This window comes from Melanotaenia boesemani, chromosome 16 (genome assembly GCF_017639745.1).
Source record: "Melanotaenia boesemani isolate fMelBoe1 chromosome 16, fMelBoe1.pri, whole genome shotgun sequence".
In the NCBI taxonomy this organism is placed as follows: domain Eukaryota; kingdom Metazoa; phylum Chordata; class Actinopteri; order Atheriniformes; family Melanotaeniidae; genus Melanotaenia; species Melanotaenia boesemani.
In genome coordinates this window covers 17,943,915-17,954,989 of record NC_055697.1, presented here as the reverse complement: position 1 = coordinate 17,954,989, position 11,075 = coordinate 17,943,915, and the positions used below count along the sequence as shown (strand labels likewise).

Sequence of the window (11,075 nt, the reverse complement as noted above, 5' to 3'; positions counted from 1 at the left end):
TAGAAATAGAAGTTTTGTTTTTCTTTTGTTTTTTTTTTCTTTCTTTCTTTCTTTCTTTCTTTCTTTCTTTCTTTCTTTCTTTCTTTCTTTTTTTATCTAAGAAACTCCATATGACCAAACTGTCAAAAAAAAACAAAAAAAAAAAAACAGCTGCAGCCAGAGAAGCTAATGATGCGGGCTGGAAATTATGCTTTGTGGCAACCATCAAAAGCTTGACTGAGAACTTGACAGGGTAGTGGTGAGATAAGTTGCAGGAATTTTTACCTGGTCTCAGGTTTGACCACTGTGTGAGATGACAGATTTTACAGTTTCATTTACATTTCCTATTTGATCAGGCCTAGGCATCAAACCTGCTTCTTTGCCTGGAAAACTACTTGGTTTGGGTAAGGAGAAGAGTTAGAAAGCAAGATTATCTCCTTAATTTATGGACGGCTTCTGATTTTGTTTGCGAAAACACAACTGACACCGAGCTTGACAATGAAATAAATAGGAGTATGTGGCATAATTAAGCCAATAATAACAATGTAGTTGCCTCATCTATTACCATGTTGCCAGTAAATCATGCTCAGTCTCATGCATGCCACTAAAAATCTTTAAACATGCAGTGATTCATTTTTTTTCATAATATTTTACTTGCTACGAAAGCAAAACTGCATTAATACACAAGTAGGCTACATACACTTATGAATCAGTTCTTTACATAAAGTGAGTGACCTATAATCTAAAAAAAGAAAAAAAAATGGATTGTGATTGTTTGCATTTCCATGTGATTGAGCCCTTCACACATTTTCACCTACATTTCATGACCTTTCTGATCATATAATCCTGAGAAACATACAATGTCATGCTTGTTTCCACACCAGTCCAATGACATGAAAAGCTGCAAAAGCTTTTACAGCTAAAATATGACCAGTTGAAAGCTGGGAATGATAGCAAGGCTTAATGTAATTTACACTGATGTTGGCTGTCTTCAGGTCTTTAAGTCCTACAGCACAATGTGTGTTATCCACAGTTGGTTTAATCTCTTACGGTCATTGTGTCACCCAGAAGTTTCACTCTGCAAGAAATAGTGCCAACAAAACAAAAGCTGTCATGGCCAGTTTCAGAAAGTCCTGGCTAATGGGACAATGGATTTTAAAAAAAAAAGATATAAAACATGTCCCATGTAATGTTTTTAGAATAATTCATGTGTGATTTGGTGAGTGGGTGTGATTTCTGTCCTGAAATTAAATACTACAGATCTGTAATTTAATACAAACAGAGCGTTTGCAACAAAACCTGTGAGCATATAAGGTTGAAATCTGGGACAAGTAGTTTGCCCTATTCACCAAAATATCATTACACTTATTTTCTTTTAACATTGCGGCCTGAGGAAGTAACCTTGAACCAATCCACATTTGGCAAAAATCCCCTGAAATCCTAATGAGGCTATTAATATCTTGAGTGCAAAAAGATATTTCAGTCTTATGGTTTGAGGCCTTGTTTTCCTATTAGATGGTGGTGTTGTTGTGACTGGCAGAAGGCTGCATCCTTGCTGACACCTGTTGTTCTTCCTTAAAGCGACGCAGGGATGTATCCACGCCGTCTCATCAGCAGCAGTGGCATCCTCACTGGGACACCAAAACACAAAGGCTTGTTGTGTAACTAACTGAGGGGCTTTATTGTTGCGGCGGGCAAATGCGCATTAAGGGTTACGGTTTGTGTGGTTATATTCATTAAGACATTCCTGCGCGGATTGGGGCATCAGAGAGAGAGGGCTTTACATAATAAACTGCACGCTTTTCCCGTGAAATGCCCCTTTAAAAGCGGGCTCTGTACAGTCACATTGAGACGTCGTAAACGAACGGACTGAAAAGTCTGTGACATCTGCTATTTGTTTGTGCCAAATCGGTGTCAGGATGGTCTCGTCGTACCCTTTACCGGAGGGCTTCTCCGAGTTCGATGTGTTTTCCTTGGGATCTTGTCTGCTGGTGGAGGGTGAGTGTTTTGCCTTGGAATTCAGCCAGATACCACGAGGGCTGTGCCTGCCGTGTGCGGCATTAACCTATGACAGGACTTGTCTCCACAGCGGTTACTGATCTTGTCGTGAAGTGTCAGGAAAGTATCTGATGTTCAGTCTTTTAAAGTAGCATATTCACTCTGAAAACGTGTAAACAAATGCATGACGGCATTTAAAAGAGCGTATTTTGCCCCGTTTTGTAATGAAGCTTGTATCGTAATAAGCGCCGTTGTGCGCACTGACTCCCATCGTCAAGACTGTAACCTAATATGTTGTGTTTTTGTTCAACCGAAGGTCTGTTGGGCTTCTTTCTAAATGCAGTGACAATCGTGGCTTTCATCAAAGTGAGAGAGCTGAGGACCCCCAGCAATTTCCTGGTGTTTAGTTTAGCGATGGCTGATATCGGTATCTCAATGAACGCAACCGTCGCAGCTTTCTCCAGTTTTCTGAGGTGAGTGATGTAATCACAGCTTTCATAATGCAAATTAAGGTCTTGTCTTTTTAGAGGCCGATATGCAAAAAAAATCTATTGAGAAAATACTGCTGTTGATAATAGTATCCAGCTGTAGTTGGATTAATGTTCTATGTCTGGAGCTATAATGATATTAAACTGGAAGATGGGGAGCTGTCACTGAGCTCTAAAGCAGATATTGTCAAACTGCAGTCAGGAGATGCTACTCATAGTTTTAAAATATGATAGTTTTACTAATGTTCCCTCAAGCAAATATACTGTTTTGGCACATCCTGCTGTTGCAGAAGGAGCTCATCTGTTCACAAATCTTCTGCCTCCAGGTACTGGCCTTATGGCTCAGATGGATGCCAGACACATGGTTTTCAGGGCTTCATGACAGCTCTTGCCAGCATTCACTTTATAGCAGCCATCGCTTGGGACAGATATCACCAGTACTGCACCAGTAAGTCCCTAACCCTGAAGTACTCACAGTGACTAAACCACTTACACTCCCCCCTCATGATCTAAAGAGCTGGTGAACTACATTTGTCACGGATTGTTTGCAACACCATGATGAGAAGGAAGCAGTTGTTACATACTGATAACTGAAGGATAAATCTATAAGCCAGAGTACTTATGAAACTTCTTTCTTTCTTTCTTTCTTTCTTTCTTTCTTTCTTTCTTTCTTGGAAGAAATAAAATTCTTCTGTCATTTTGCAGGCATCATTTATAACAATAAAGGAAGAAAGAGCTTACATTGTTATCTGCAGGCTGTGTATCCGCTGTGTATCATGACTGAGGTGTTGCCTGATCTGTAGTGTGGCGTTTACAGTAATGTATAAAAACATGTACTAAGACATGCACTCGTGTTTTTGGAGGTGTTTCAACTAACATTTTAATTTCATTCTTGCTAGGGACAAAACTCCAGTGGAGCAGTGCCATCACTTTAGCTGTGTTTGTCTGGATTTTCACTGCCTTCTGGGCAGCTATGCCCCTCGTTGGCTGGGGGGAGTATGACTACGAGCCACTCAGGACATGCTGCACACTGGACTACAGCAAAGGAGATAGGTACAGTATAGGCTCACTCTCCTCACTACGCAGTCAAGCTAAATGTAGATTTTCTTTGTATCGTTTGTTCCTCTCTGAGATCTGATTTCACAGCCCTGTTTGTTTTTCTGTCTCCACAGGAACTATGTTTCTTACCTGATTCCAATGAGCATTTTCAACATGGGCATTCAGGTGTTTGTCGTCATGTCCTCTTACCAGTCCATTGCACAGAAATTCAAGAAGACTGGAAACCCCAGGGTAAGAAATGTAATAATAAATATAAAATATAAAAACACTCTTAATTTACTCCAGTAACATTGTTAGAACTGGGAAAGAATTTCATTTAAAAATTCCTCAGATTTCAGGTTTAGTGTGGCATCAACAGACAAACATCTATCTTGCATTTAACCAAAGCCAAAATGTAAAAAAATTGTGTGGTGCATTTACGTTTTTGACATCCAGGAAACTGACATTTTTAAGTAACATGAAGTTACACCTGATGTATAAATCCTCACAAATATGCATTTATGGTCATGATTATTCCTACTTTGAAGTTATCTACTGAAGGAAATCAGAGAGATCCTGCAAAAGTACAACTTCCTCACGTGCCCTTGTTCACAGTAACAAAGCAGACTGTGAATGAGGAGCATGCACAGTGTAGCGTATATGGGTCACTGCCACAGTGAGAAGATTGAGTGCTTCAGTTGAGAATGTGGGCAGGCAGTAGCTGGTGGGTGTTGACAAGAACAATCTATCTGCAGCCTGCAGGTTCAGCACTGCAGTTCTGCAAGGATTGAATTAGGTGGCGCCATGTTATGTTGTATAAGCCCATTACTTACAGTCATCTGAGTTGGCTAGAGACACTCATTACAAATACAAAGTCCACAGAGTAAAGACATCAAGCACTCTGTCAGAACAATGCAACTATGCAACCATCAAAGAGCTTATCATCACACACTTCACCATATGGCTGAAATATCAGAAGGAGAAAAAGAGTCCGGACGTGTTTTGGGCAAGAAGTGGGTTTTAATTAGGGAAATGTCACTCTGTAGAATAATCTCTTAATGCAAAAATAAATAAATAAATACTTTGACTCTTGTATTACAACAACATGTCACTTCATTAATTTACTCTTTCTATTTCCAAGCTTAACAACATAACACACATTCTTGGTCTCCCAGACATTATTCCAGCCATGTGACTTTACTCCAAGCAGAAAATCTTATGACAAAAGGCATTTTTATGGCTGACAACTAACAAATCATTCTTCCTCGGATCCTTTCTTGTTCCATTTTGTATAACTTTTTTTCCACCTTTTATTCCTGCCCTGCCTTTGTTTCTGTCCTCTACAGTTCAACCCCAACACTCCTCTGAAGACTTTGCTGTTCTGCTGGGGCCCCTATGGCATCCTGGCTTTCTATGCTGCTGTGGAGAATGCCAACCTTGTCTCACCTAAGCTCAGAATGGTAAGGACAAGCTATGCATGCCTTCATACAGATACTTACTAGTTTACCTCCACCACTGTAAAATGTCCATTTCTGAGCCATTGAGAGAGTGGGTTGACGCACCTTTTTACCGTTACACTCTCTGTAATGATTGAATGTTCACTCTGTTTCTTGTTGATGCAGGTTCAGTAACAATTTATTCCTTTATTCGCGCCAACAAACAAGGAAGTTTAGTTTCTCGCCACTGCGATCAAAAACCCTAATGACCCTAGTGACATATTCCTATACATATTAGCTCATCAGGTAACAATGCATTGCCCCTCTTATAGGAACAGGTGAACTACAGTTATAAACATTCTGCCTGCATTTTTATTTTTTATGCTGCTGTCTTTTGCATTTTGGATATTCAAACAACATGCAGTGAAATGCAATTGCCATTATTTTTCTCCACCAAGACTATTCTGCAAAAATTTAAGATATCACAATAAATGTCATTTCTTAACGGTTGCATAAAAAGTCTACACATTCCAAAAAGTCTTGTAAGGTTTGATATATTTGTTGTGCCTGTCCCCACAGATTGCTCCTATCCTGGCTAAGACCTCCCCTACCTTCAATCCACTCTTGTATGCTTTGGGAAATGAGAACTACAGAGGAGGCATTTGGCAGCTTCTCACTGGGGAAAAGATTGATGTGCCTCAAATTGAGAATAAGTCCAAATAAACTAAGCATACAATAATCACATCCATTCACTGTCCTTGATGTTTCTGTCTGTGAGCATCTGTGCACATGTTGTGTCTCAAGCAGTGATGGCCATTGTCTATACACCTGTCCTGGATTTGTTCCCACATTCTGTCCACAGTTGTGTTTTTAAAATGACTGGGAGTCCAAATAACACATTTGGACTCAATTTAATATGTTCACCCCATTTTATCACATAGTAAAACCAGCACTACACTAGACACGGTTCTTTCTGTAACAAACATGTGATTTCTTTTATTTTCAGCTTTAATGTAATTTATTTTATTAAATGAGGAATGACGATCATTTTGAGCTCATCCTGAGAATTTACCGCTGTAAACAACTTTCCTCCACGTTGACCAGACACAAGGGTTTAAAACACATTCAGACAAAACATGAAAGTGGAGCTCGAACAAAATTACTGCAGATTATAACAAATATCAGTATTTAACAGTTTATCTTAAACATACATCCACAAATTTCTAGTCGGTAAGGTAAGATATAATATCAAATCCTTTGGACATCATTTCTCTTGCTAAAAGGCAGCAATTTGTGTTTAATTTTCAATATATCTTTAGTAGCAAAATACCGTCATTAACTTAAAGTTCTGAGTTTATTTTTCTGAGAAGTTGCCTCTGATTTAAGACAAAGTCCTCTAAAATATTTTAATTCAGCTAAATATATTACATGACACCTGAGAGACAAGAAAGAAGGCATTCATTATTGATTACTGTCACTGTCACTGAAATGTGACAGACCACACGACTCACTGATCGCCCATGATGCTCTTTGCATGCTCTTCGTATTCAGTGAAAAACTGCAGTAATCCTCTAAACAAGAGGACTATTCTTCAGCACATAACCCCCAAGTTAGAGATTAGTCCGTGGTTGTAGATTAAGAGGACACGCTTCTCAGCTCAGCGTTTTAAGTATAAAGACAGGAGTTGATGTTACTATGAAACCAAATAAGAGAACACAGTGAATTATTGTTTATTTTATCAACTGGTATATATCCTTAGTTTAAATAACACTTAATGGCTATTTCTTAGTGTTTTTCCCTCAATGATTGTGATGTAGATTCCATCTAAATGAGCTGTTTAACTTTTACATATCATGGAACAATACAAATATTATGGTTCTTCATGTATGATTTTGCTCACAAACCTTTACTTTAGAAATGACATTTCATTTTTCATGTATTGTCTTACTACAATATTAAACAAAACACCATAATTTACTGGTTATTATATAATCACAATTCTTACTGTAGGTTTCAAAAACCACAAAGTTCCCATTTAACAAGGACTGTTTACATTGTATAAGACATGAGGCAGGGTGGGGTTTTTTTCTGCTTTTATTTTTTATCAAACTAGATCATTACTAGAACTGCTGGTCTTATAATAGATCTCATTTCTGTTTTGAGTTGTACACACGTGTTTCATCACACAATGCAAATCCTTAACAGCACAAGCAAAACCCATCCACCCCCCAACTCTCCCATGTAAATGGGTTAATTGTTTTAAGTCCTATGAAATCTTCACTCAGTGGGAAACAACTGTGCTTCTGTTGGTCAGCAGCTATTCAACAATGATTCTGCTCTTTACGATGTAATTGCTTATACAGTGGGTTTTGTATTGTTATTGGTCTCTGTAAAATGCTGTAAGAACTGATCTTGTTGTAGTTGGTTGAGTATTTATAATTTAAAGAGAGTGATATTCCACATTCCAGCAGTGTTTGGACAATGAATAAAGAATTACAAATGTTTAAACTTCATGTCATTGAGATTTTGTTTTTCTTTTATTTGATAATATGCTGAAAGTGATGCTAATCTTACATTAACTACCATGAATGACTGATGGTAAGAAAATACTCACAGTAAATGTGGTTATGTGTACTCAAGTATTATAATTCAGCACAATTTTGAGTATTACTGAAGTATTTTTTGCTTTTGTTTTGTGTTTTTTGGGTTGGGATAGGGTGTATTCTGTGCTACTTTTGATAAAAAAAGTAAAAGATTAAGTAATGTCACTCACACTTTCCCATAAAATATAAGTGCAAACTCTATCCGAACTGTAGCATTACAGGATGGGCAGTTCTGGCACTTTCATTAGATGAGGATACTTTGAATGCATCATTTTAACAACTTTATTTCTGTACTGTTGTTTTGTGTACTGGGTATTTGCTTTGCCAGCAGATGTGTGTAAGTGTGGTAACAATTAAGTGTGTGTTGACCCAGAGCGATAAAGATGACACCCAGATGTTAAAACATTCAGTAGACACTCCCCCTGGTTGGACTTTCTAAGCAGATTAATAGACAACAGTCTGTCAGCAGAGCGAGGCGTTGCATAATTATTTACTAATGACACATGCCACTTGGGGCAAACCCAGGCCCAGTGTCACCAGCAACTTTCTCATTATTTCCAGTCATTTCATTGTAATCCATATGACAACCTTATGGATTAGACTTTTCAGATGATGTAAAAATGTGCATGAAATGATTTTCTTACACGTATGTGTCCTGTACAGATTATATACATACAAGCTCCACCAGAACCTTGATTACGTGTACACCAAAGTCCCCAGATTCAGACGGACATATTGAGTTGACAGATGGGGGGGGGGAGTTTGTTTGACCCCACTTCCTGCAGGCCATGATATACTACAAATTGATCTTTAGAGATTTAAAGAACATTATGCAAGAAATAATTCAAAAACTAAATTCTGTAAGTGGGAGTAAGACTTTACAGCCAGGCTTCTTTTTAGTATTACCGTAAACTGATACAGGAGCAAATTAGCAGAACATAATTGATTCAGCAACTTCAAAAAAGTTTATAACATGTATCATAAAAATAGAAAAATATCCATTAAAGAATATAATATGTTTAATGTTTTAATATTAACACATAGTTATCTTACATCACATCATTATAGTTTAAAAAGTACATGTTCAATGACAACATACTCAGAAAATTTGAAAGATTATTAGTAGCTAATATTGTGTTGTCATAGATGATGTCAACAGATTTATTATTCAAATCACACTGGTTTAAGTTTTTACATCAAATGGCTGCTGGATTATGTTATACTTTGAATCCAAATGTCTGGCAGGAGGGCACGGTTAGCCTTTCTTTTTTTATCCGCTTTCCATCTATTACAATCAAACATATTCAGGTACTTAGAGTTCACTGAGGATTATCTCTGGTCAACCAATGAAGTTTTCATATGGGCTTTTTGAGAGGATTACAGAGCAATATGAGTGCAAGTGCAGCAGAAAGAGGGAATCAAAAAGAGTGAGGACTGTTCGAGAAAGACAGAGAAGTTACATGAATGAGCACTTTACTAAGCAGTGACCCTCCACCTCCACCCCAATCATTAAAAAGCTCCACATCAAGTGATTTCTACTGAGTGCATCTTATGATATTGTTATGTTTTGTTAAAACACGGCAGTAAAATAACTGATCCCAGTGCAAAAATTCATCAGGACATAATTACAGTAACTATGTACATCTAATTTTTTTACTGGTTATAATATAACCAGCATTATAATTTTCCATCATATACAGGGTAAATATAGGGTCTAATCAAACTCCTGTAAAATTTTACATACGAGTTTAAAAATGACTGGTAAGTTTTAACAGTGCAGTCTGTCATTATGTGTAATTGTGTGACCCTGACAATGTATTTTGAAAAAGTAACGCTAACCATGTACTTTCAAACCTCCAAACTGTAACAATTAGCAGGTGGGAGCTAGAAAAGTCAATAATTGCTAAATCATAGAAGGGAAAGGATTGGGGAAAAGATTGCGCTGGACAAGATTTAAAGCAGGGATCTCTAACTTGGCAGTCAGGGGTTTACCACCATCCACCGACCTCTTCTGTCCTAGAAAGACTGGACTCAACGGGACTGCAGAGGAGCAGACTCACAGCCAAAAGTTCCTGGCCTTCACATCACAGAGAGAGCTGGACAGCAAACACTGTTGCCACAGTGAAAAAAGCTCAGCAGAGGATGCGTTTCATCAGGCTGTTGAAGAAAACTGGATTTAAACATCAGCCCCTCACCCAGGCCTACAGAGGACTCGTTTAAAGCAGTGGTGTGGTATGCAATGAGAAAAAGAAGCTGCAGCGAGTTGTCAAAACAGAGAGCATCTTAGGGTCTGACCTCCCTTCCATGGACATCATCTCCAAACAGAGCAGCAGGAGAAAAGCACATATCATTCTCAGGGACACACACCACTCAGGCCATTTGCTGTTCTAGTGGGAGGACTCAGACTATGACCTGAGACACTGCAGGCCTGAGAGCATCAGCCCTCACAGGGTCCGCTTCCACAACAGCTTTTTCCCAGCTGCTGTAAGGATGGTTGTTCATGACATGAAAGAGGGGGAACCTTACTTTCTCACTCAGGCACTGAACAATAAGTCTCCCCTTGCTGGACAATTTGTGCAATAGGCAACACTACCTCAAAGCGACCATGTGCAATATCTGTGTAACCATTTCGGACTAAATCCAGTTCTGTGTGAATATATCTGTTTTTATTACAGTTTTTAATTCACTAGTGCCGTTTCATTGTTTTGTTCATAATGTGTAGTTTACTTACAATGTTTAGTTTCTGCACCTTTGCACCTTGTCTTAAATTCACTGTCTATTTTAAGTATTATATGTCAGTCAGCTCTGGTAACCGTTAACATCCTTAAGTCAGAAGTGGTGTGGAAGAATAATTCGTGCACAATATTTGAGGCTTTATACACAAATTGTCATTTATTTTTCCATGTACTAGCGTAATATTTTTTAGTCTGTACTGACATTTCATTTTGTTAACATAACTTTTCCATTAAAATTCCTTCCTGAGTCTCCTGAAAGCTCTAACTGCTGTCTACTGCAGGTAAGACACAGACATTACAACACAACACCACTTAAAAAAATAACAATAGTAATAATCTTATTCCTTTAAATCAATAATGATTTCCTCTCAACAGAGGCCAGCATTCATTAAACATGAAACCTCTAGGCCTTTTCCCAACTGAGGCTTTGTTTTGTTTTTTCCCATAGTACCAATTCTGATTGTTTATCATGTACACAAACACAACAATGTACTTGAGATAAACTGAAAAATGTTGCTACAAGTTAGCTGAAAGGCTGTACTTAGGTACAGAGGGTTGTAAGCTAAAAGCAACACTGACATCAGCATATTAATATACTAACTACAAAATTCTAATGCATGAAAAGAGGGTCTAATGAAAGTGTGCACACTCCCACCCAGTCTCAGAGATGCCACTTATCTCTGACAGAGAGCTACAAGATTTACATCAAGGAAGCAAAGAATTACACCAGGAAAAAAAAAGGTTTCAGTCACATCCAAACAAGTCATTTTCCCAAACTAGTGTTATTCCTAATTCCTT

General features: G+C 38.1%; 1 protein-coding gene across 1 annotated transcript; it reads left to right on the top strand.

The window, feature by feature from the left end:
* Nucleotides 1-1,476: 1,476 nt before the first annotated feature.
* rgra (retinal G protein coupled receptor a) lies at nucleotides 1,477-7,447 on the top strand. The gene is made up of 7 exons (XM_042011017.1): nucleotides 1,477-1,977; nucleotides 2,294-2,450; nucleotides 2,792-2,913; nucleotides 3,365-3,518; nucleotides 3,638-3,755; nucleotides 4,850-4,963; nucleotides 5,519-7,447. The coding sequence occupies exons 1-7, from the start codon at nucleotides 1,899-1,901 to the stop codon at nucleotides 5,660-5,662; spliced, it is 888 nt and encodes a 295-aa protein (XP_041866951.1). The 5' UTR covers nucleotides 1,477-1,898; the 3' UTR covers nucleotides 5,663-7,447.
* Nucleotides 7,448-11,075: the final 3,628 nt, after the last annotated feature.

Bases quoted from the DNA above. Each gene is read 5' to 3' on its own strand.
- rgra (XM_042011017.1), top strand. From the start codon at position 1,899: ATGGTCTCGTCGTACCCTTTACCGGAGGGCTTCTCCGAGTTCGATGTG. The intron at 1,978-2,293 runs GTGAGTGTTTTG...GTTCAACCGAAG, and splicing joins ATCTTGTCTGCTGGTGGAGG to GTCTGTTGGGCTTCTTTCTA. The intron at 3,519-3,637 runs GTACAGTATAGG...CTGTCTCCACAG, and splicing joins GACTACAGCAAAGGAGATAG to GAACTATGTTTCTTACCTGA.